The sequence below is a fragment of the Prinia subflava genome, chromosome 8 (assembly GCF_021018805.1).
Source record: "Prinia subflava isolate CZ2003 ecotype Zambia chromosome 8, Cam_Psub_1.2, whole genome shotgun sequence".
NCBI classification, from domain to species: Eukaryota; Metazoa; Chordata; class Aves; order Passeriformes; family Cisticolidae; genus Prinia; species Prinia subflava.
Genome location: NC_086254.1, coordinates 33215822 through 33242384, shown reverse-complemented (window position 1 = coordinate 33242384; position 26563 = coordinate 33215822). Strand labels below are relative to the sequence as shown.

The window sequence follows — 26563 nt, the reverse complement described above, 5'->3', positions numbered from 1 at the left end:
AATTTATACAGAAACATTTATGCCTCAAGGTGCCTTATTATCCATTCTTGTGGCTCATATGGTGCTTCCAAGCTTTGACAACCAACTTGTTGACAACCTCCCACACAGGGGAGAGAGGGAGCTCAGTGAGCATTATTTTGGCTATTGCTAATTTTCAATTAAATGTCAATGAATCCCTCACTGTTCACTGGTGATGATACTCAAAATGATGGACAGTAAAACTCACAAGTGCTCCACAAGCTCTTTGCCCAGGGCAAGCAACAAAATAGGGGCCCCTCCTTTGTTTCCTGTCCCTGTTGCTTATCCCACCCTGGAAAATGGGCTTGGGACACTCCAGCCATGGGCCCTGTACAGTTGTTCCTCTCACAAAGTGCAGGATTCACCCAGCATTCTGAACACTGAGCTAAGTTTTCCAGTCTTATTCCCCAGGAATCTGTAATTCTTTACTGTGAGGCTGAAGAGACCCTGGCACAGGGTGCCCAGAGAAGCTGTGGCTGCCCCTGGATCCCTGGCAGTGTCCAAGGCCAGGCTGGACAGGGCTTGGAGCAGCCTGGGACAGTGGAAGGTGTCCCTGCCATGGCAGGGGTGGAATGGATGGGCTTTTAAGTCTCTTCCAAACCAAAACATTCTGTGGCTCTGTGATTTTGAGCCAACCCTGATGTAGGGTAAAAACAGGACTGTGGCAAATTTGGAGCAAGATGAGTTTGGTAGGAAAGAGAGAGACATCTACTCCTTGTTGAGACCACTCATAGAGTGAAAAGGTGGAGATTGCTTTAATTGTAGTAAATTCCCACCCCCTCTCCTAGGAAAGTGTCTTTTGCAGCAAGAGAATGTCTTTTGGGATCCCCAGCCTGAGTCAGAGGCCTCGTTTCCTCCCTCTTTATTCAAAGGGAGAATGTGTGTCTTTTATCTGCAGCCTTACAGGAATCATCAGGGTTGGTACAGTGAGATAAAGAATGTGGATCCCAACTGATGGCAGTTCAATTAAAAAAAGATCTGGTTCTATCAAGTGATAGCAGGTCTGTAAAAGTGTTTCTGGTTCTGAATACTTGGCATGAAGGAGCCAGAGCCGAACTTCATCAAATGCTGTTTAAAAAAACATTATTAAAAAAAAAAGCCACTGCTTGCTGGGTGTATTTTGTCATGATATGAGACGGGATTTGTCACCTCTGTGCTTGTTCTTTTGAGCTGCCAGGGGCTGGCAGCTCCTGTGGGAAGGAGCTGCTCCACTGTGCTTTGCATAAGAGGTTTGGTGTCTGTCTCGTTGTAGAATCTATTTTTACAGGATTTTGGCTCAGAGCGTTCCTCAGCTCTGATTGTCTGGATTTAATGCAAAAGCTGCTATCTCTGCTGCAATCTTTAGGAACCAGTTGATATAACTATAGATCTGTGCTTGCAGTTTGTGGTATTTAGGTCCCACTGGCCCTGAGGTAAGGCTGGATGTATTTCTCATGCTCTACATGTTGTCTGGACACACAAAAGCTCACTCTGGAGAGTTTTTGTAATCTGAATTAGTACAGGAACAAGAGAGAGAGGGAAGTAGCATAAAATAGGCAGGAGTAAATTGCTAGCAAGTCACCTGCCTGATTATCTGCACTGTCAGAGATCTGAGATTTCATGTTGTTTCCCCAGCCAGACTCCCTGCTTTCCATCTCCAGACAATGAAGAACCTGAATAATTTAGAGCAACTATATTATTTCAAGTTTTATACTTTGACACATTCTTTTATCTTTGATTGTTTGACCTTCCTCTTTTCTTCATTCATAACCTCTCTGTGGCAGAAGTCCAGCTCTTTGTAAGATTTTTTTTCTTTTTTTTTTTTTTTTTTGGCCCCTAAATATTTTGTATTCTTCTGGCTGCAGAGAGTTCACTCTAGGACTCCATAGGCTTTGCTTAGGTAGGGGAGATGTAAAAATGAAAATACAATTACATCAGACAGTCACTGATCTATCTCCACTTAAGCACTGGTGCTAAGATGCATTCACTTTGATTTCTGAGTTTTGATCCTTGCTGACCAACCTGGACTGGTTTGTCAGGAGGCCTCCACAATGGGGAACACAAAAGTAAAATAGATTTAAAGAAACATAGTCTGTCAAGCTGTGGAAAAGGCAGATATCAGTCAAAGACTGACAGCAAGGCTCCAGAGATTATGTGTGACTATGTAAGTGAAGAATTCTCTGTGTCACTTCAAAGGGAAAGTAGCAATCTAAATAATATATGAAACAAATAGACCTTTCTGTTAAAAAAACCTCAAAACAACATTTTACTTAGGTTTTTATAAGATAAGTCAGTAGTTTGAGGGATCCCCAGAGGCTCTGAACACAGTCTCACCTGCTGGGTGGTCAGTACTCAGGGTACACCTGCACAGGACCCACCTGAAGAGGGGGAAGGATTTGTGCTTCCACCCTAAGGATGCAGAAACAGGAGGTTTTCACTCTCTATCACCAGGTCAAAGCTGCATCTTATGCCTGTGACATCTATTTCTAACCTCTAGAAAGAGCAGAAATGCTGCTCTGTGGGATTAGGGCTGGAAATGTTTAGGAGGTGTGTAGTGCTCTCAGATTTGCTGGAACTAACAATATTTGGAGGAGTTCCTCAGGACAACCTGCAAAACACAATGTGTTATAACAGCAACAAGCTCCTGAGTGCTTCTTCCTTTTTATCTCTGGGATTCCAAATGTTACAAAGCTGAGTAAGGCAGAGTCCCCAGGCGGGTGCAAAGGAGAGCCCTTCCTTGCAGAACCAGACCTTTTTAAGCAGCTACCCCGTTATCAGTGACAACAGCACAGCAAATGTAATCCAACCAACCACCATGAAACACGACATGAGCACATCATGGTTATAGAACTCGTTTTTCTACCTCTAATTCAGCTGAGTCACTTTCCCGTGGCCCTTTTCTATCATTAGGGTGGACACGACACACAGAGTGACACAACAGAATCTTCAGAAAGCTCTTTATTATGGCAGCATGCTGGTTTTTACACAGTTTTTACAAACCTTGAGGGCAACTTCTAATTGGCTAATAGCTTTCTTGTTAATTATTCTATTGGTCAGTAAAAAGTATTCTACTTGTCCATCAAATCTATCTATTCTTGGATTGTTTAAAAATCATATTTTCTTTACTAATTCTCATGGGACAAATCCCTTGTTATTACAGGGGCATTTGTTTTTCACCTTCAGAACAGATTGTTATGTTAAAGGAACTTCTCATTCTCAAAATAGCTTCATATGGTAACTTACAAATTGCTTGTTAGATGCACTTAGAAGAAATGACAGGCTAGTATTATTTTAATAGAGCAAGCCTGATTTTATAAGGCCTTTCTTTCATAATTCTTCTACCTGTCACAACACTTTCCTGCTTGGCCAAAGTAGCAGGCCTGAGCTGTGGTTCTACAAGGGTGACAAGGCCCTTACTTTGTCAGGTTTCACCTACAGGCAGCAGCCAGAGCTCTGCTGCTCTGAGCCCCCTTAAAACAAACGTGTTGTGCATATGGCATCTGTGGGTACTGACAGTGGTCAGATTTTAGGCTTCAGGCACTGCTAGAAAGACAAGCAAGAAACTCTCTCATTCTGGCATGGGAAAATCCTAAGGAAGAATCCAAACAATCCTTGGGAGGCGAAAAACCATTAGCAGGTGGTGTTTTTCTAACTTGTTTACTGGCAAAGGTGTTTACAAAGAGATGTAGGCTCTGAATGACCAATCATATTGTGCTGGTTTGAAAGCAAAACCAGTGAGACTTCAAGTCAGAAATACAATTTAATAGAGAGAAAACAAACAACAAGAAAGATAAATATAAAATAAGATAAATGCAATAGTACAAAGGACCACTGACAGAGTCAGAATGCAAAGCTGACACCCTGTTGGTCAGGGTGTTGGGAGCAGCCTGCAGTGAGTCCTCCCAGAGTGACAGATGTGGCTCTGTTGGAGTAGATATGATCCTCAAGAAAGGAATTCCCTCTGGGAATCCAGTGGAAACAAGCTACCTTGGGGTTTGGGATTTCTGGTTTTATCCCAGTGGAAAGGCTTTGGCTGCTCCCGCTGGGTGGAGCATCTCCCAATGGGATGAGGTGATGTTATCAGTCCTGTGAGAGCCTTCAATGACCCATTCACAGGGGATGTCCCTTGGAGGAGGATGGGTGGAGGAGGAGATAAGGAGGCCCTGCCTTATCTGGTGTTCTCAGGTGTCCCATTAACAGAAGGCATCTGCCCTCTTCCCCCCCTAGAGTTACAAGAGATAAGGAACAATATCTCCCAACCGACTTCAACAGGTGAAAATAGAACACACATTTTTGGTTACATTTTTCAACATGGGACACGTATTCATTGTACCAAAGTGCTGTACAAAAAGAGGATTTAGAAGAATAGATTGCTCTCATTTGCTGTCAACTGAGAGTCGTGTTGTTATTCCTGTGCTGTCCGTAAACAATAGCGACAGGCATCCCTCTGTGAGGCACACCCCGAGGCACTGAGGCTGTCTGTGTCCTTCTCCCTGCCCAGACCCTGAACATCGTGACGCCGCGCGTGCGGCCGGAGGACTGCAGCATCGGGCTGCTGCCCCGCAACCACGACAAGAACCGCTGCATGGACGTGCTGCCCCTGGACCGCTGCCTGCCCTTCCTCATCTCCGTGGACGGCGAGTCCAGCAACTACATCAACGCTGCCCTCATGGATGTAAGCACTGCTCTGGCCTGCCTGGAGCTTAGCCCCGCTCGGGACGCTTTTCTGGGAGAGTGGATAGAAGGGAAAAAGTGTGTTTAGCTGTGCTTTCTGAGTGTGGTATCTCCAAACTGGGGAAAAGCGTGTGGCCAGCAGGAGCAGGGAGGTCATTTTTCCCCTGTACTCGGCACTGCTGAGGCCACACCTCGAGTGCTGTGTCCAGTTCTGGCCCCTCAGTTTAGGAAGGACGTGCAGACACTTGAGCGTGTCCAGAGGAGGCAGCGAGGCTGGAGAGGGGCTTGGAACACAAACCCTGTGAGGAATGACTGAGGGAGCTGGGGGTGTCACTCAGAGGTGACCTTATCACTCTCTACAACTCCCTGAAAGGTGGCTGTGTCAGGTGGGATTGCTCTCTTTCTCCAGGCAGCGCTGACAGAATGAGAGGACACAGCCTCAAGCTGTGCCAAGGGAAATATAGGTTGGATATCAGGAAAAAAATTTTTACACAAAGGGTGACAAAGTACTGGAATGGTCTGCCTGGGGAGGTGGTGGAGTCACCATCCCTGGATGTGTTTAAACAAAGACTGGATGTGGCACTGGGTGCCATGGTTTAGTTGAGGTGTTAGGGCTGGGTTGGACTTGATCTTGGAGGTCTCTTCCAACCCAGTGATTCTGTGAATTCTTTGAATTTTGGGAATTTTCCCTGTCACCAAAATATGTCTTCTAGACTGTGATTATCCCATAGAAGTGGTCACAGTACCAGCCTTACAGAGTTTAAGAAGCTTTCAGACAGTAATTCTGGGCACCCTTGAGGATGGTGCTGTGCAGGGCTGGTAGCTGGACTCCATGATCCTTGAGGGCCTATTTCAACTCAGCACATTCTGTTCCATTCTGTTGTTCTGTGATCACACACCCTAGGTCTGCACCACATTGGTAGAAAACTTCTGGCAAAGCATCCCTCAGAGTGCAGTCTGAGGTTTGATCACAGAAAGGTAGATGCATAAAAAAGTGGGGGACAGCTCTTCCCATACATCAGGTTTTGTATCCATTGGGAAGAGAAATGTTTGCCAGGTCAGCTCTTTGAAAAGGATAATTTGCAGTGTGCAGCGAGTGATTGATTTGATCTTATGCAGTTAAAATGTGGGAGTGCAGGGATCAGATGTGCAAAATCTTTTCAGGCTAAAGGATGTGAGTTGAGCTGATGTGACTCTGTCCAAAGGCGTTTTCCCTCACTTTGTTTATAGCCTGGAATCACATAGCATGGGTCATTTGTGGAGGATGAATTATGTTGATGGCTTCTTTTTGCTGTGCTGCCTTTGGACACAGATGTCTTTAAAGCCACTAATTATTGCACTTGGAGTATGTGTAAATATGATCCAGGGTGAAATGCCATCAATTTTTCCTTGGCAGCAGCAAGGTCTCTGTTTTTTAATTTTGTCTGTTCTTCAGTCTTTGGGAAACAGCAATACTATTGCATTTAAGACAGTCAGTCAAATGGTCACAGAATTTGTTTTAGATTTTTTCAGCAAGGTTGGGATGTTTTCATTGCAAACATGCCTAAGGAAATTTGTTTTTTAAAGCATGTTTAGTGCTTTTGCACATATGCAGAAGCACAATCCAGTCTTTGGTTTCTTAAGGATTGGGAATATTTGTACATTCCAGCCCTCATTACCTCAAATCGCTTTGCAAATATTTGTATCCTTCCCCACAAAATTGCAGTGGATTATTTTTTTTAAGCACAAAGCAGTTTTTCACCTGTCATTGAAATTCAGCCACTGTGATGTTCTCTGACTCCTTTATCCTTCCATAAAGGATTCAGAAACTTTTGGAGACAAAAACAATCACAGTGGAACAGCCAGAATCCTACATTTTCATAGCTGTTCTTGCTGAGGTGTGAAGTTTGGTACTGAGCAGGGACTCTTAGAGGACACCCTCCATCCATCCCATTTTGCCCTGAAAGGAGCAAAACTGTCCCTCAGCTTCCCCCAAAACAATGGAAGATAATCCTTAAAAAATGAGACTTAAATCACATCATGAGTCAAGTCATGAAGAAGTGATGATAGATTTGTGTTTAATGCATGGGGTTTGGAGAAAAACAGGAATTTATGTGTCCCTGACGTCATCATTCCCCCATAATCCCACACATGTTCCCTTGCATGAGTAATTCACACCTCTGTGTCATTTCCCTTTGAAATAGGACAGTGAACCTGGTTCCTCATCAGTAGCAAAGAGCTGGAGAGGGTTTCTTTTTCTCCTAATGGCAAACCCAAGAAGCACGTGTGACCTTCAGCCAAGAGTTTGGCCAGGTTTGCTACTGGCACACCATGAAAAACCTTAGCAGGAACATTCTGGTGTTTAGTTAGAAGATAAACATCACCATTTTATTTGCCGCTCTGTTGCCACCACTGGTCTGGTACTTCACAACTTTTGACCCATTCTGGTGTTTCTAGATGTGGAGTGCAGAGTGGGGAAAAAGACAAAAGTCTGTTCCAGACTGAAATTTCCCAAGAAATGATTTTGTTTTCCTTCTCTGTACATCATGTCCCGCCATCCTCCTCACAGGTGCACCCTCAAAAGCTCCTTTAGCCCAGCATGGCCTGCTCAGCACTTCCACCCACATCTGCCTCACATGGAGGAGAAAAGGCAAACCCCCACAATGGGCAGCTCAGTACTTCAGCATTTTATTTATTTCTTCACTTTAAATCCAACATTTTATTCCACTGGAGGCTTTTTTCTGCTTTTTTGTTTTCTTTACCCCAGAATTAGCGTGCCTTTTGATTCAAGCCTGCTTCACAGATGTACAGCAGAAAGGGCTGTGCAGTTTCCAGCCTCATTTAAGCCTTGCCTGCCGTGGCTGGGAAGCGATAAAGTTTTCAGCTTGTTGCCTTTGATCCGTGAGAGCCTCACAAACATTCATTAACACAGCCCTGCAGAGGTTGGGAGCACAGCTCCACCCCTCCGTGCTTAGGCAGACTGAGGTCAGGGGAACCTTTCTGAGGTGAAAGAATAAGATCCAAAATTAAATGCCAATGTCACCGGCTCTGAATGCTGCCCCACGAGCTCATAAAGGATGGCTGGGATCCAAATGTGCCACCTCTGTCACACTGCAGCCCCAGGCAGCCACAGCAGACGGGGCTAATCCCTTCTGGAGTTCCTCCAGGCCACTGCAGCACAAAGGAGAGCATTTGCCTCCAGCTGTTTTCCTTCCAATTATTAATATTACTGATAGTTGTAGTAGTAGTAATAGTAGAATTAGCATTATTTGCTGAGTCTCAAAATATAAATAATTGATTTGGGTAATCTCTGCTCTTGTGACACTTCTTTAATGAAATGTCTTTATTGGGAGCAAAAGAATCCCATTACGAGGCGTTCATTCATTGCGGAGCGATAACAAGGAGCAGGAGATGTGATTTGTATAATCTGGTTAAATGGCTCAGATTGCCTCCCCACAGCCTCCCGGGTGTAATATTGCTTTGAATAAAAGTTGATTGAATTTTTTCTTCTTTTTTTTAACTAATCTTATTCTTTTGTTAGAGCCACAAGCAACCCGCTGCCTTCATTGTCACCCAGCACCCCTTGCCCAACACCATCGCGGACTTCTGGAGGCTGGTGTTTGACTACAACTGCTCCTCCGTGGTGATGCTCAACGAGATGGATGCAGCACAGGTGGGTGGCTCCTCATTCCTGCCATGTCACTCCCTTCTCAAAGCCAGGGGCTCTGCAGAGAATCCCTGCTTCCATTTTCTGGTGCCTCCGACCCCAATAAGTAAATGAGGGGGAGCTGGAAAGTTATAGGTGATGTTTTGGGTTTTAATGGAGAATAAGCCCATATGCCTGGCTCTATGTAAGCTAATACTTACTGTAATTAACAGGGATCATAGAAGGGTTTGGATGGGAAGGGAACTTGAAGATCATCTTACTTCAACCCCCTGCCATGGCAGGGACACCTTTCACTGTCCCAGGCTGCTCCAAGCTCTGTCCAGCCTGGCCTTGGACACTGCCAGGGATCCAGGGGCAGCCCCAGCTTCTCTGTGCACCCTGTGCCAGGGCCTCCCCACCCTCTCAGGGAAGGATTTCTTCCTGATATCCCATCTAATCTGCCCTCCTTCAGCTTAATGCTGTTCCCCTTCTTCCTATCACTCCATACCCTTCTGAAAAGTCCCCCTCCAGCCTTCCTGTAAGCTCCTTTTATGTACTGGAAAGTTGCTATGAAGTCTCCCCATTTATTATATAAATACCTTGATATAAAAGTATGTAAAATAGATATATTTAAAAGTATCAAAAAGTTCTATATGCATATATATTACAGAATTACTTCATGTTTGCAGGCCAAAATCTCCCTCCCAAACCCACTTTTTCCCCTTTCATATTTTTGTCTGTGGTTGGTTCAGGAAAATGTTCCCTACCACAGCCCCAGGGTACCTCATACTTGCTTTTTTCACATGGCATTTCCAGAAGAATAAAACCAAGAGAGCTGAAATAACTTGAAGGATCTTTCCCCTGAGTTTTCCAGTACAATTCTGTAATACTGAGAAATGTGCTTTGCACAGTTTGAGAATTATATTGTCCTTTTATACCTTTTTTTTTCCTCTTGAATTCCATATCTAGGTTGGGTTTTGGCTACTGGACACAGCATTATTTTCAGGATTTGAGTTTGCCAGGGAGGAGCTTTTGCCATTCCTCCTGCCCTGGTGTCTCCAGCCACCTTGCTGATGAGTGGCAGAGGATTACAGCTTTCAAAAGGTGTAATCATGCAATTTGTGTGGACAGTACATTTGGCATGGTTAATTCACCCATTACAGCCCTTTTTCAATGAGAGGAGAGGAACCCTCAGTAGCTGGTACTTCATGGATTCATTTTTCATTTGTCTCTTCCCTGTCTTATCACACTTGAAGGCAGTGAATTATTGGTCTCTTTTTTGGGTGGTGATGGAGCAGCGAATCACCTCAGTCCTCCAGGGGATGTCCCACCATGGGGAACTCAGTGGGATTCCCTTCCAGCCCCAGGGAGAGCTCTGTTCAGCAGTGGGCTCTCCTGGTACCTGCAGAGTCCCACCACTCTGTGAGGAGCCAGAGGTCCTCTGCATCTTCTTGTTCCCTCTCTCATCCACCCTCCTTTATTCTGCATCTTGGCATTGAATCCAGAGACAAATTTCACCTTTCTTTTCCTGGCACTTCAAAGCAAAACCCATTTTTTTCTGGCAATGACACACTTCCTCACACTTGGTTCTGGGAAAACACAAACCTTTCAGCCCCAGCCAGTGTTATTCTGGTGACTATCTTTCTGCAAAAAGCTTAGATTTTTCCCTATCAAAGTTTTGCTGTTATGATGTGGTCTGTAGGCACAGAAAAGGGGATTTGGCAGTGCATGAAGTCACTGTGACAGTTTCTGTAGCACACTGTCACCTCCCTTGAGAGTGCAGCCAATGCCAGAACACCCAGCTGGCACTGGAAGTTAAGGAAGATTTTAAAGTTTGTATTTTATGAGCCACCAGGACATGGTAAGACAGTTTGATATCATTGAATCATTTGGGGTGGAAAAGACCGCCAAGATCATTGAGTCCAGCTGTTACCTCAGCACTGCCAAGGCCACCACTGACCCATGTCCCCAAGTGCCACATCTACACATCTTTTAAATCCTTCCAGGGATGGTGACTCCACCCCTGCTCTGGGCAGCTGTTCCATTGCCTGCCACCCTTTCAGTGAAGAAATTTTCCCAATATCCAATCTAAACTTCCCCTGGCACAATTTGAAGCTGTTTCCCTCATCCTGTCCCTTGTTTCTTGGGGACAGAGCCTGACCCCCACCTGGCTGCACCCTCAGGGAGTTGTGGAGGGTGATGGGGTTTCCCCTCTGAGCCTTCTTTTCTCCAGGCTGAGCCCCTTTCCCTCAGCTTCTCCTGGGGCTCCAGACCCTTCCCCAGCTCTGTTGCCCTTCAGACCACACACAACCATTGTGTGATGGAGTGGACCCAAGCCCATCAATCCTGATCTCTCTGCAGGTCCTTCCTACCCTCCAGCAGATCAGCAGATCCCTTGTGGGATGTGTTTTCTGGAGGAGCACTTGGCACTGTGCCTGCACTGTCCTTGCATTACAGTGTTGTCATTACCTGTCTGTTCATCAGTGCCTGACCCCAGGCTGTGCCCTGAGTACAGGGAAAAGGCAAATAAACTCCTGTGGAGGGCAGGGCACACAACAGGCATTGGCAGCAGTGTGTACATCTACGCCTGTGTGTTTGGAGAGGTGGCCATTCACAGACCTGCTCTGGGAGAACAAACTTTCCATGCTAAGGAAAGGTTTAATCTTATTCTGCTTTCCACTGCACCTTGAGGTTGTTTGCCAAAGCTCCTGCTCGGCTCACATCTCCCTGCCTGTGGGACAGATGCTTTGAGAGCAGATCACTAGGCAGCTTGAAAGTCTGAACGAAGAGTAAAGAAACCCTTCAAAGGACTTGCTTGTGTGGTCTTGGCTGGCTTGCTTAATCTTGAAAAACTAACAAGGGCAAAGATGCATAAGATTGTGTGAATATCCCACCCAATTTCAATCCTCTGTGATCAAAGGAAGAGCAGGAGTGCAGAATTAATGCAGTCGCATGCACACACTCAACGTTGTTGCTGGCAGTGATTGAACTTGAAAAGCTCGAGATCGAGTTCAAATGAGCATCTGGGGGTTTCAAAACTTGTACAAAATTACACTTGAAAATAGGAAGGAAAAAAAAAAAACACAAAGAAATACAATCTTAGCAGAAACTGCTAATGAGATCTCATGCAAAATATTTTTGCACCATGATCTATTTCCAGCTGGATTTCAAATCCTTAGATTGTAATTTGTGTGCATAGGGTGTTTTTTGTCCTTTCAACTCAGTGATATCAGCACAAGAAAAAGACTCCCAGCCTGCTTCACAAACTTCAGAGGTGCAGTAGTGGTTTACCCTGAAACCAGAGTTGCTCTTGTTGCTCTCAGACCAAACTCACTCTCCTTCCCCTGTTCACTGGTAGAGCCAGAAAACTAAAAAATTCATCTTACACAAAAAAAGACATTCCAGTGTGTTTGAATTAAGAATAATCTTGGTGCCTGTACTGTTTTCTCCTTTTTACCAAATCTCTATGGTTACCATTAAGTTTATCTACAGACAGTAATCTTTTAATGTTCCTGTTAAATCTGTACCCTTCTCTGCACCTCTAGACCCAGAATTCAATCAGTTCCAAATCGTGTTCATACAAAATAAAGAGGAATGAAAGTCCAGGCCCTAAAAGATCATTCTTTTTTTCTTTATATTCAGGATATAAAATGTTTTACTGAGCTAGAATTAGATCTTCTGTGAACAAAGCAACGATATACAAGATTGGTGATGGATTTTGAGCTGGTTATAGATCCAAAAGGAACGATTGGATATGTTAATAATTAAGATCTCTGTTTGGTTTTGTGTTTTTTTCTAGCTCTGCATGCAGTACTGGCCAGAGAAGACGTCCTGTTGTTATGGCCCAATCCAAGTGGAGTTTGTTTCAGCAGACATTGATGAAGATATCATCAACCGGATATTCCGGATCTGCAACATGGCCAGGGTAAGAGAGGAGAAATACCACGTTCCCTAGTTATTCTCAAAAACACATTTTGGCTCGAGGAAGAAGCAGAGCCAAGACTTTGTGGTTTAGAGATGCAGAATCTCTCACCTAGGAATGAAATTCCACTGCAGCTACTTCCTTTAATTAACATTTAATCAGCCTGCATTGCTAAAGGACTCTTGGCTGAAGGCAGCAAGTGGATGATATGAGCTGAAAATCTGTATTTAAATGGTGAGCACTTTTCTGTGTGTATTTGAGAACAATTCATCACTTAGTAGCCGATATAAAGCCATCAGTATTGCAGGAAATAAACTGGGATGGTGTCAGCAGCTCTCCATCTGTCAGCTCCCAGGCAGCATCTCTGAAGACAGATGCAATGTTTACTGGCTAGACTGGGATTCCCAATTGCCACTGCTTTCCCTATAAATAAGCAACTGCCATTTCTGTAAGCAACTCTTTGTCTGTGTCCCTCAGCCCCAGGACAGCTGAAATGATAGAAACAAAGTTTATTTGCACGCTGAGCCCTGGCAATCCGACTTCAGGGCTGCAGGAAAGGAGGATTTTTCTCTCATTAGTTGTTTCCCAGATTGATTATGTTTCCTTTGTTGTTCCTCTTTCATTTTTTTCCAGTCAGAAATGGAAGCAGGCTCTGCAAATTATATTTCCATGCAGTTTAACACATCAGTGTCTGCATGGTCAGAGCCTGTGCAGCATGGTCAGAGCTGTGGCAGTGCAGAGGGAACCTTGTGGTCCAACCACAGAAATTAATCAAGTGGTTGGATATTAGACACCTTGCTGTGTCCCAGAGAGAGCCTGGGGGTCATCAAACTGGTCACACCAAGGCTCTGTGGCTCTCAGATGGAGCTGGCCCACGGGTGCAGGGCTGGCAGGGCGGGTGCTGTGCTCTCACAGCTCTCTGCACCATCCCTGTCCAACACCACGGCCTCTGCCAGCAAACCTGTGAGGAGCCTTTCCCTCCACTATCCCCTGAGAATTTTTGAGGGCTGCCTCTACTTCTTATGGCACAGCACAGTCAGCCAGGAGAGAGACATTTGAGCTGTTTGTGCAATTTGATGAAACTTTATTCTGGAAACCAAACAGGGGTCCCGTGTGTTGGGATGCTCACTGAGCATTTTTAGCTCCATGAGGGTCCAACACACTCTGAGGGCTGTCCAGGAACTTCTCAAAAATGGCTTATTAATAACTAGTGAGATGGCATGGTCGAGAGTGTCTTGTAAAAGCAAAAAGGTTTTAATTTAACAAGAAAATAATAAACTGTACAAAACAAAACAATAAAAGCCCTGCACAGTGCAGGGGAGCCCCCTTTTGCACCTGCTGCATTGCCCTGGGAATGCACTGAGAATCTTGGTGCTCTGCTTTAAGTACATAAAGATAAAGGTGGGATTTTTGGCATCCTGCCCAATAGAAATAGCTACAGGTCTTGAGTTACATTTCAAGGATCCAACAGGTGCTTTTGTTCTGGCACTAGGCCAATTACATTGAGAGGAGCGTCAAAGTTTCTGGTTCTTTGCCTTATAAGTGAAACAAAGAATGAAACCCAAATCCTTTCCTGACACGGGAACACCTGCGAGTGGGGGTGCATTGCTACACCCATGTGCTTGATATCTGTTTGGATCTGTACTAACGTTACCCAGGTGAGAGAAAAGCCCTTGTTTGTGCCCTGTGTGTCTTGGTTTGAAGGACAGGTATCTTCTAGGGAGGGGCAGGACCTCCCTAGGGACGGAGAATTCAAATCCCCTCCCTCCAAATGATTCTAATTTAGAAAATTGAAGGGGCTTTCAGACAGAGGTATGGGGATACGAATAACAGTTCCTTTACTGGTATATGAGACAAAAGCAAACAAACAACAACAACTACAGCATTAATAATAAACAGAACCAGGAACCTCAAGGGCTTTCTTTCACAAAAGGCCCAGGGCAGTTTGATCTTGGTGCCCCTGCAGGACTCTGAGAAGCTGAGCTGGAAGGGTGGAAAGTCCCGGGCCGATGGATGAGATGAGGAGCTCTGCGCTGGCAGCTGGAGCAGCAGGGGTGTCCCGGCAGGGCTGGGCAGTGCAGGGCTGCAGAGTAGCAGGAAAGCCTCAAAGCTCCAAAGAAACAGCGGCAGTGGGGCAGGGGCAGCCCAGCAGGGCAGGAGAAAGTGAGCTCAGGATTCCCGGGTACACGAGCAGATGATGGTAGCTTTCCCAGGACGAGGCAGAGGCAGAGTGATGGCTGTGAACTCTTCCTTCAGTGAGGGGCAGCCTGACTGTCCTCCTTGATGCTGAGAGCAAGAGAGAGAAACTTCCCCCAGCTCTGTCTTTTACTCCTCAAAAACTCGCATTATCTCCTCTCTCTGAGGGGAACTCCCAGAGACACAAAAACAATAGGTGTAGCCTTGTGCTGCCATCTCCTTTGGCCACTTCTTTGTCTTAGTCAAGCACTCAGTCATTAGTCTCCTATCAACTTATGGGAACAAATTCTATAAGTGAAAAAGAAGCAAGTGTAACCCCAAGGCCCGTGTGGGGTGCGGCGGGTGCGGCCCTGCCCGCGCAGGCCCTGAGCAGGCCCTGTTGCAGCCGCAGGACGGGTACCGCATCGTGCAGCACCTGCAGTACATCGGCTGGCCGGCCTACAGGGACACGCCGCCCTCCAAGCGCTCGCTGCTGAAGGTGGTCAGGAGGCTGGAGAAGTGGCAGGAGCAGTACGACGGCAGGGACGGGCGCACGGTGGTCCACTGCCTGTGAGTATGGCCGGGGGCGGCCGCAGCCCGGCGCGCTGCTGCGGCGGGACAGCCGATTGTGGGTCTGGAAACGTGGGGGTTTGCCAGGCTTCTGCTGGGGAAAATGGAGTTAAAGTACATTTATAATGCGCTTCGAGTTGAGTATTGTACGGTATTGTAGTATCCTGGCCCAGGGACTTTACTGACTGCAGTGGGAAATAGCCCCAATAGCCCCGGCACATTGTAGGTCTCGTGACTGAAGCAGCCCCGCCGTGTACCCAGCTCTGAGCACAGAGCTGCCGTGAGCACAGAGCTGCTGTGAGCCCAGAGCAGGGACTTGCAGCACTGCAGTCCTTGAGCTTCCCTGTCCCCCACTCCAGGAATGCCTTAGCTCTCCCATCCCTGCCCCTGTTCTACAGGTCTCCACTTTCACAGACTCACAGAATGGTTTGGGTTGGAAGGGACCCCAAACACCCCTCAGTTCTAGTGGACACCTTCCACTATCCCAAGGTGCTCCAAACCCTGTACAGCCACCCAAGTGGCCACTTAGACACTTTCAGGGGTCCAGGGGCAGCCACAGCTCCTCTGGGCACCCTGTGCCAAAGCCCCACCACCCTCAAAGGGAGAAATTTCTTCCCAATATCCCATTTATCCCTGCCCCTTGGCAGTGGGGAGCCATTTCCCCTTGTGGAGGAAGAAGAATGTTTTAAAAGTTTCATTTAGATTCTTATTTTCTTCTTTTAGTGTGTGTTAATAAACCTATGTTTGTAACCTTTAAATTAGGCCTGCTTGCTTTTCTCTTAATCCTATCTCACTTCAGAAAAAGCACTTAAACCACCACACTAAATTTAGTAACAGAACAAGTAAACATAAAACCAGTATGCCTGTCACTCCATCCCTTGTCCATAGCCCCACTCCAGCTCTCTTGGAGCCCCTTGAGATGCACAAACCCTTGCACATCCACAACCAGCCCTTACATCAGAGACCTTTCCCTTACATTAGAGACCTTCCCCAGTGCCCATGGGGTGTGAGCTGTGTGTGCTCTCCCTCCCTCAGCCTCACCAGCTCCACCTTCCCCTGTTCTCTCCTGCTCCCAGGAATGGTGGAGGGCGCAGCGGCACCTTCTGTGCCATCTGCAGTGTGTGTGAGATGATCCAGCAGCAGAACATCATCGACGTGTTCCACATCGTGAAAACGCTGAGGAACAACAAGTCCAACATGGTGGAGTCACTGGTAAGGCATCCTCACGCTCCTTCCCCACCCTGTGTGTGCAAGGGACTTCAGGATGGGCAAGAAAATGCCAAAATGGCTTAGTTCAGGATGAATCCAAATGAATGGGAACATGAAGACACCAGAATTAAAACTGATCCTGTCTCAGCATGTTCAGTGAGTCTTCCTGCTTCTCCTTTTGAGAAGAGGGGATGCAGAGTGATGGATCCTGTGTCCCATGCCCAGCTGCCTCAGGTGGTCAAACCCCACAGAGCTGTCACCATGGCTGTGGGAAGAGTGGGATCTGTCCTCCTGTCCATGCAGGGATCTGTCCTCCTGTCCATGCAGGGATTGTCCTCCTGTCCAGCCCAGTGCTAGGTGCTGTGAGATGTCTTGAAACCAGGAAGGGAGAACAGTCCAGCCCCCAGGCCTGGCTGTCTGCAGCCCAGGAGATTAAACTGCCCTGAATTCGGTCATCTCCATCCATCACACTGAGTTTGTGCCTCAAAAGCCACACATGCAGTGAGGGCTGGAGGCAAATCATGAATAGTCCAGGCTGGGGCTGTCTCTTTGAGTGCTTTTCTCTTCCACTGATGAATTCCACTTTCATCTCCCAGCCATGCTTGCTCAGGATCCCTCAGAAACACCACCAGTGTTTGCCTGCTCCTGCCAAAGGGTATCAGAAAGAGGGAGGAGGTATTTTTGCTTGTAGAACGAGGCTCTGAGGAATTCTCCCATATCCTAATGGCATTCCTTTGTGTCCTCTCTTTCAGGAACAGTATAAATTTGTATACGAGGTTGCACTGGAATACTTGAGTTCCTTTTAGCCCAGCGAAGGGAGGGGACCCCATGATGTGCCAGACCCCAAACTCTGGTGGATGCTTCTCCCCTGTCCCACACTGGAAGGCAGTAACAAGTGTGGGAAGGAGAACTTCTCCCTCCTTCTCAGCAAGAGACTGAGGTTGCAGAGACCTCGCTGGAAGGAGGAGACGATGCCTGTGTGTGCTGCTGCCTGCTTTCTATCGGAACATCTACTGCTTCTTAAATAACTTACTGTAAAAATTAGCAAAATGGGAGACAGGCTGAAAGACTGGACTTTCTAATCCCCTCTGACTCCTCTTTTGGATTGTGTTTTTGTTCTGCTTGCTGCAGAGTGGGGAAGGAATGAAACCCTTAGGAAATTCTCTTTTAAATGTCTCCTTTTTAATTTATAATTTTGTTCTCAAATCCCAGCCTTTTAATTTTTTAATTTCATGCAGCAGTCATTTGGGAAAAATGAGATAGCCATAGGGGATACATGAAATGTTTCATTACAATTTGTCTACCTTATCTGTTTCCTTTTATTTGTTTTTCCAAATGAAAAGGCCAACACACACACATGGAAAAAAAAAAAAGAAAAAAAGACTACGCTGGAATTCTCTTCCCAAATTTAGTCCCTTTAAGCATGAAAATAGATGGTGGACGTGAGAATCTGTTCATGGATTCACTGCCACCACACAGATATTTCCTCCCAGTTTCTGCTGGACTTCCAGGGCTGTGCATGACCCAGTTCCACCCCTCTGGTCTGTGTCCTTTTGCTGCTGAAGCTGTTGAGGAGTTTCCCAGCCTCTCGAAGCTGAAGGTTGAATATTTGCATCAAACCAATTGCATTTGTCTCACAACTTTGGTAACTTGGTTACCACATTTCCCAAGTGTTAGCTGGGCTGCAGTGTGTCTTTGACAAACAGGGTATGAAGTAGGTTTTATTGCTCATATACTATGTATGACTATTTTTTATTTATTATTTGTATTGCTGTAGAACTTAGGACCCCTAGTCATGCCAGGACCCTGCTGAACTAGGCACTGTGCAAGCAGACAGCAAAGAAAGTTCCTGTTCAAGAGTTTGAAGTCTGAAGGTTCTTAAAACTGGGTTTGGGCAAGATTTCCTCACTATTTCCAGGCCCTTCAAGCTTCAAAATTGTAATCCACTGGAGCTGTAGAAAAGGTGATGTACATACACAGAAACCTATTCTGACACCTGTAAAGAAAAGTGTTAGCCCAGCACAGCAACTTCTCTTCTTAAGCAAAACAGCTTTTGTTCTATTCTGCAAAAATGCCTGTGCAAGTCTTCTTCTCTGAAACAAACACCAGATGTGTTTTGCCATGGTTCTGGACCTCATTCTGACTTCTTAGCAGCTAAGAAATTGCTTTTCTGAAAAAGTGTGTTTAAGTAGTTAATCATTAAGGACTGCAGGGTGATCTTGGAGAAAAAAAAATAATTGAATGAACAAGACTTTACAATAATTAGTATTTCAATTTAGGCATTTATTTATCTTGAGGGTGTGGGATATGAGGCTGTAAATTAGATTCTGGGGTGTAAGGTTCTTCAAATTCAGACTTGCGAAAAGATAGACTGAAGGTAAGAGTTTAAAGAAACTCCAATTTTCTTCTCACCCTGTAGTTTTCCACCCTCAGGTAAATACTCAGAGGCTGCTGGGAGCTCTGTCCTGCCCATGCCTGGCACAGAGCACACGAGAAGTTCAAAATGCTTTGCTGATTCTGTCTGTGAATTCAAAAAGCACCTCAGTTTCATGGCCATCCTCTCTTCAATAGTCACACCCTCACCTTGACCAGGAGGGCTGGAAATGAAATCTGGCAAAAGCAGCTCAGACACACCAGAACCCAACCAGAGCACTGTCACCCACCAGCCTAGGGTTCATTAATACCCCTCTGGAGAAGCAGAGGATGCTGAACCACCTAGGGTTTCTCTGAGGAGCTTTGCATTCTTGGCTTTAATATCAGGTCTTAACTGACTGTGAACCACCTTCTCACAGGAGCCTCTGCTGTTTCTGGTTGGTCCTTCCTGTTGCCTGCAAAAAAAAAATCATGAGATCAACTTTAGTTCCAGCTGGGGCTGTCAGTGGGTGTCTGGCATCTCAAGGCACAGGCTACTGGTCTGAATTAGTTTCTTTTTCTCTATGCAACTAAACAACACTATTCAGCAGGAAAAATAACTAGAAGGCAAAGTGAAAGGATGAGATAAAAGTGAGAGAAAAAGTGAGATGAAAAGTGAGAGGAAATAATGTTGGTATTCTGATTACAGGCTGGATGTGACAGTGTAGGTCAGGTGTTGGGAGAGAAAAGGGAAGAGGGAATTCTAATCCCAGGATGGGATTTTTCAACAACTGCCCAGGTATGAAGAAGCTACAAGTCAGCAAAGTGTTTTTGACTCTGCTGACTCCAGAAAGCCAAAGGGAGCCACTCCCTGTGGAGACAATGGAAATATTAATTAGTATTTAGCATCCTGTTAATTTTACATGGAAAGTAGCACAGTGACAGGTCTCCCTCATGATTTAGGGGAGGGAAGCCAGCACTGAGGGTGACAGCTGGGATGAGGGAACAGAGAGGTAAAGAAATGCCAGTATCACTGAGGTGTGAAGTAATTTAGGCTTAACTTAAAAGAAAGTGGATTGAAATGCCAGAGTTAAGCCCACAGGAGGGGTGTGTGAGTGAGGGGAAGGAGGTGTGGGATGAGCAGAGCAGAACAGCACTGGCAGTGCAGTGGTTTAGGGTCTGGAGGTAGGTTTGGATGTGTTTTATGGTATGAAAAACACTATTAAAGGGTCAAGGACTTTTATCAGCTGGCCCACAGCAGCTCACTGTGTGCTCAGCCCTCTGCAAATGCCAAGTGATGTTGGCACAAACTGCAGGGAAAGATATTGAAGCTAAATTTTACATTTTATAGGAGTTAATGCCAATGTTGGTAACCGCAGCCCAACTGTTAGTCACAGCTTATTATGTGGCCACTCAACCATGTGTCTGAACTTCCCAATGTCCAGCCTACAACCCATATGGAAGGATCTCAGCAGGCACTGCACACTGTGCTGCCAAACTGTTCTAAATTCCTGCAGTTATGGTGCTTTTGGGGGACTGACCCAGCTCCAGCCTGTGTTGGCTCAGGGATCTTCATGCTGTTCCTCCCTGCACAGTGCATATATGCCAAGTGTGAATTAATGATGAAGGGAATTGTGTGGAAAAGCACGCTCTAAATCACTTTATTACCTGGAGGTTGTTTAAACCCTAGAGAATAGCCCATCGTGAAGTAGATAATGTGTTTGAAGCAGGATTATGGGTGATGGGTTTGTTTTCATGGGGAAAGAAAGAAGTTATGAGATGAGATAAAGGAGGTTTTCTCACTCCTGGAAGGATTAATAGTCAGTGGGAGCTTTTCAGCCTAAGCATTCCCTGCTGTGGATGAAAAGTGATAATGTGCAGTAAAAAAAGGTGAATTCCTCCGTGATTGAATTTTAGGCTGGAAAACATATCATATTGAAAATATTTGAATGGACATAATGAAGATGAACTTATTTCCATGGAGACATCCTTCAGAGGCAAGGGGGAACTGTTTGTGACAGCACAGAGTTGATGTAAAGTTTGGTCTGAAATACAAGGAAATAGAAACAGGTGGTTTGGGGTCACTGTCTCATATTGGGGGTAACCAGCATCTTAAATTATTAATGGATGTATCTGCAGCAATGAATTCCACTGGTTATCAGTAGTTTCTAGCCTTTTATTCTGGAGCTGTAAACTCCCTGGAAAAAAAAAGTCCAGTAGCCACATAGACCCCACAGCAGTAGATTTAAGCCCATGGATGCTAGACTGGCTTTTCCATTTGCTTTCCACAGGCCCTTTAGCAGAATTTTGTGGGATTTCCCTTGGGAATCTCAAGCCAGGGATTGCTGGTCACTGTTCCTGGTGTGCTGTAGAGTCAGAGGAAGGAGAGAGGCTCCTGCAGCAGGTGGTTCAGGAGGCAGTTAAACCAGTTTCCATCTGGAAGTGAGGGGAAGGAGAAGAAATCTCCTTTGGGAGAAACCAAACATTGGAAGAGAAGGCAAATGAAATGGATCATGAAACAGGTAGGAAATTTGCACCTTGCTCTCCCTCTCATTCTTGCACAGTTGCTCTCATCTCTCCCTCACTCTTCTGAATTCCTGCCAAGATCATAAAAACCAGGTAATGTCACATTCTGTGCTGTGGAGATGGAGCACTCGGAGTGTGACAGAGGGAATAAATCCTGAGGGACAAAGATAAAAGAAGATTTGCTCGAGAGAGGAATCTTCAAATATGAGGTGCTTCTGTCTGTCACACTTGCAGAATTTTTAGTGAAGTCGTCACAGAGCAGTGCACAGTCCTGGCATGGTCCTGGATGGGCAATGTGGTGCAAAAGTTCCCCTTGGAAAACTTCATTGTTCTGTAATAAATATGAACAATCAACTCCGTGATGTTGGCAGCACAGTTAATTTTTGTGACTCTCCAGCCAGTGCAAGGGGCATCTCAAGACCTTGGTGTGGAACTGCTGCATTTTCATTTGAAAATCTTTAATTTGTCTTAAGTGTACAAAAGACAGTTAACCCGTTTTTTTAGGAAAATAAAGGTGGCCGTGTGGCAAAAGTGGCAACATTTATTCACCATAACCACTGCCATTGGGTCAAAAATTCCATATTCCTGCTGTGTGAGGGCAGAACAAAGCACTGCAGCTGCCCTGCCCAGAGAGAGGAGCAGGAGGAGGCAGCTAAGTCAGAGAGACAGATGTGAGTAATGAGGATTCTGTTAACCCTCCTGCACTCCTGCTTATTTAGATTGCAGTCTTCTATAGCCATACACACATAATATACAACTTCAGTGCAAGTGCTCTTTCTTTCCCTGTTCCCAAAAATACCTACAGCTCTTTTTCCTCGAGGGTGAGCCAACAGCATAGCGAGCAAAGCCCAATTTCTGCCATTTTGGCAAGGACCACAAGGAAAATCCATCATGTATTATCTGTTCATTGACTTGGAAAAGGTATCAATCATCTGCCTCATATGCATACTTGAAGAATGTACAATTTGCTCAAACTGTCAAGCAGAATCATACATTTTCATATACCACCAAATCCTGGTGGCACGGAGTGTGATGGAAAGGGAAAAAAAATACACAAAAACTTGCTGATTTCCAGTGACCTCTAGTCTCTAACTTTTATTTGCTGTGTTAAAATATTTTAAAAGTTTCCCTTGTGAAAAAAAAAAAAAAAATAAACTGTGCCCAGAATATCCTACAGTTTAATGTTGGACTAGCAGAATGTGAAAACCTGGCAGCTTTTCCAGTTTGTAAAAACATGAGGGATCTAAATTAGACTTTCCATCCTCATCCCAGTTCATGCAGCAGATTTTCCAGCACTATTCTGTTTTCAACCTGAGCCTTAAAAGACAAACTAATGCAGCAGACTGAATGCCAGATGCTGGTGTTCCCATAGTGTTTCCTGGCAGGGGGGGAAAAAGGATGAAAAGGGAAAAACTAAAATGTTTTTTCTCGGAATTCAATTCAGTGAGCTGTTTCTGAGCAGTACAAACATGAGCCAGTCCATGCCACTCTGGAGGTACAGGGTGAAGATGATGTTGGTGTCCCTTGGGGTCCAATCCTGATATTTCATGTATGAGTACCCAGGAGTGTAGTGGTTCCTTTAGGGGACGCAGTTGTCACAGAAGGAGTGTTCCAGTGGAGATCTGGTCCCCTGAAATGCCACTCTTTGGGACACCCTGTGAGACACCTCACGTGTCTTGCACTGTGGAGATGGATTTCCTTGTGTGAGTACATCATCTTTCAGTGAGGACCGCCAGGAACTCTTCTGTGTGAAATAATGGGAAGGAGTGTGTCTGGGGGGATGGAAAAGGAAGTGGGGCCAGCAATTTACAAGCTTCCATTAATTTAAATACTCTGAGACTCCCCAGGACAAACACTGCTCAGTTTTTCACATTGCTGACAGTCAAACCAAACTTCATGTGCAGGACTTCCAGTACCTGGAGCAGAACTGCAAATACCCCCTCATTGCCCCACTAGCCCTTCCTTGAATTGCCAGCATTTAAACACTGTACTCCTATGCCAAGAGTCTGAGCTGCATCCTTAACACATCCCTTAACCCATCCTGACTAACTGCAGTGACAAAATTCACTCCCACACCGATTCCATCTCCTCCCTCCCTGCACCGACCCTGTCAGGATCCAAATGTGCCAGCATCACTTCTTGCCAGGCTTGTCACCACTTCACACAGCCATGCTGTGGCTGCCTCTGGCTGAGCAGTCTGCCCTCCCAGCTCCCTGGGTGTGTTTTTGGGCAGGGAGGAATGCTGCATCCTGCCCTCCCAGCTCCCTGGGTGTGTTTTTGGGCAGGGAGGAATGCTGCATCCTGCCCTCCCAGCTCCCTGGGTGTGTTTTTGGGCCCTCCCAGCTCCCTGGGTGTGTTTTTGGGCAGGGAGGAGTGCTGCATCCTGCCCTCCCAGCTCCCTGGGTGTGTTTTTGGGCCCTCCCAGCTGCCTGGGTGTGTTTTTGGGCAGGGAGGAGTGCTGCATGCGAGCGAGTCTCTGCTGTTGCGATGCCGCCCCCTCTCCTCCCCCTCGGCCTTTATGGATTACTGGTGAAACTCACTTGTACAGTTTGGATGTTTGATAGATAAAGCACGTGCGAGAAAAAAAAAAGGAAAAAAATATAAATACAAAACTCTCAACACTGTGCATTCAGTGTCTTTTCTTTCTAGCTTAAAAGAAGGAAGGTAAATAATGTCAAGTCAATGAATATCAGATATATTTTTTGACTGTACATTACAGTGAAGTGTAATCTTTTTTTTACAACTGCGAGTCCATCTTATTTATTCTTGTAAATGTTCCCAGACAATGTTTGTAATATGGGCTGTGTTGCAAATCCATAAAATAAATCTGTGATCTGAGATTAATGTTTTACTAAGAGACTCTTGTACTTGTGCCTTTTCTTTGCACTTAGAGGAGACAGGGCATTGTGAGCAGCACTGCTGGAAATGATGGGGTGATTGCATGACAAAAACTAAGACCAGCATCTTGTCACAGTGATGGGCTTTGCATGATGGTTGTCACTGAGGAGATGAAGAGCAGCAAAGAGAATTCAGCAGGCACTTCAGCCTAGCTGCAGATTTTGTGTCAGTCCTCTCAGAAAGGCTGTGGATGTGAGCTAAGTAGTTTTGAAAATTACAGTCTTAGCAGCATGGGTTACAGCAAAGCATATTTTTGCAACTTTTTCTCTCTAGCAGGTATTGCTGTATTGTTTCCTTGGTAGTCAGTGCTGAATGGCAATTGTTGACAGGTTCCTGAGATTATTCTGGTGGTTTCCATAGATGGACTGTGCTGGTTCAGCTGGGCTAGAGTTAATTCCCTTTCCAGCGGCTGGTTTGGAGATGGGGTGTGGATTTGTGCTGAGCACAGGGTTGATAATACAGATATTTTTGTTATTGCTGAGCGGGGATTGCACAGAGCTTTGTTTGTACAGCCCTGCTGGGGTGGGGCTGGGGGTGTGAGGGAGGCTCGGAGGAGGCACAGCCAGGACAGGTGACCCAAAGCGACCAAAAGCAAATCCCAGACATCATGCACAAAGTGGGGGAGGAACAAAGAAATGAAGAACATTGGAGTGATGGTGTTTTCCTCCCCAAGTATCCAATTAGTGTGATGGGGCCCTGCTCTCATGAGGATGGCTGAACCTGCCCAGCCATGGGAAGTGGGGAATGCATTCCTTGTTTTGCTTTCTCCTGGTTTGCACAGCTTTTGGTTTCCCTCTTTATCCCAACCCACAAGCTTTCTGGCTTTTACCCTTCCCATTCCCTCCCTGATCCAGCTGGAGGGGGCTGAGGGAGTGGCCCTGTGGGGCTTGGTTGTTGCTGGGGCTAAACCATGACACAGAGCCATGGAAATCACAGAATCATGGAATATCCTGAGCTGGGAGGGACCCACAGGATCACCCAGCCCAGCCCCTGGCCCTGCACAGACACCCCAAAATCCCACCCTGGGCATCCCTGGCAGCGCTGTCCAAAGGCTCCTGGAGCTCTGGCAGCCTCGGGGCCGTGCCCATTCCCTGGGGAGCCTGGGCAGTGCCAGCACCTCTGGGGAAGAACCTTGCCCTGATATCCAGCCTAAACCTCCTCCAAACACTTCCATGCCATTTTCTTGAGTCCTGCCATGGGTGACAAGACTGAAGAGCTTGGAGCTGTCCCTTCACTGCTCCTTGTGGGAAGGTTGCAGACCTCAGTGAGGTGTCCCTTGCATCTCCTCCTCTGCAGGCTGAACAAACCAAGGGACATAGATATGGAAGGGATTTAGTGCAGATGTGTCGTGCTGCCAGACCCAGATTGTGGATATGGCTGCCAGCAGTGAGTGTTCTCACACGTTTCTTGCACACATTTCACGTCTCCTGATCTTCCACACGTGTCCATCAGCAGACACCAAGGCAGTGCTTGGCCCCTTCAGTCAGTGCAAAGCAGTAGATTGCAGGAAAGGGAGCAGATGAGGCTGCCCTGCTCTGCAGACAACTTCATTCCAGGAACACGAGCAGGAGTGCATTGAGATTCACAGCTGAGGGTGTCAAAACAGGAGAGTCTAGCCATGCTACACCCCTACAACACAGCTGTGGTAAGAACTGCTCCTCTAGGCATTGTCCTTTAGCCTTACAGAAAAAAAAATTAAATAAATTTTATTAACAAGAATACATAGCTCCTGGTTTTGTTAGAGGAGTTGGAGTCAATGATCCTTGTGGGTCCCTTCCAACTCAGGATTATCTATGATTAAAGCACTGTACATGTACCTTGGAAGCATAATTTACTATTCCTTTCTATGTCATTAATTTCTTTTGAAAATGCTTAATTTTAATTCTTCATTGCTATGAAAAAAAGCTGTTTCTGCTCTGGATGTTTGGTTCAGATATGGGTGTTTTGCTTTTTTATTGGTCTGATTAAGCAAATCCCCTGTTTTAATTGTGGTGAACATTCAGCTACAACTGTTTGTTTGAAGAGTTCATTATAATGAGGTCAGAGTGTGTGAAACACCCTTCAGAGTTATTGTTATACCAGCGAGAGTATTAGAAGGAGTTGATACCAAAAACTCCCCTCATCACTGAACTGTCAGGCTGAGGGGAAGTTTTACTGAGAGTCCCAACTGTGTAACAGAGACAGTTGTGTGCTCACTGTGATTAATTACAGTTCAGCTTGGCACTTCATCTAGATTTATCCAAAATTTTGCTGACACTTGAGATTAACAACAGGTTGCATTTAGGGAAGGTAAACAGCAGAGACAGCTCTGCCATGTTCCAGATGGTCTTATCAAGATCTGCTGAAGCACCAGCACTGAGAAACAGCCCCAAATTCACCTTTCTGTCCTCTCATCTGCCCAGCACAAGGATAACAATGGGATGAAGCTGCTGGGGAAGACAGATGGAGCAGCCTGAAACCCACTGGGGTTCGAAGTGTTTCACACCCTGCTCCTGTGGCTGCTGCATGCCAAGGTGTGAATCCACAGGTGTTTCATCCAGGTCAGTGGCTGCCCCAGTCAGCAGCTGCTTTTCCATCCATCCCCTTGGCAGGCAGGATCCTCGTCCTGCCCCTGC

The 26563-nt window shown here is 45.9% G+C and overlaps 1 protein-coding gene across 2 annotated transcripts in view; it reads left to right on the top strand.

Moving 5' to 3' along the window:
• The window catches only part of PTPRT (protein tyrosine phosphatase receptor type T), a 446577-nt gene extending 422670 nt beyond the window's left edge, over nt 1-23907 (top strand). For both annotated transcript variants that reach the window (XM_063404659.1, XM_063404660.1), the window contains 6 exons: nt 4499-4672; nt 8192-8323; nt 12096-12221; nt 14800-14963; nt 16040-16175; nt 16925-23907. In XM_063404659.1, coding sequence (XP_063260729.1) covers nt 4499-4672; nt 8192-8323; nt 12096-12221; nt 14800-14963; nt 16040-16175; nt 16925-16978 — 786 coding nt within the window. In that variant the 3' untranslated portion in view covers nt 16979-23907. The remainder of the gene's footprint in view (nt 1-4498; nt 4673-8191; nt 8324-12095; nt 12222-14799; nt 14964-16039; nt 16176-16924) is intronic.
• Nucleotides 23908-26563: the final 2656 nt, after the last annotated feature.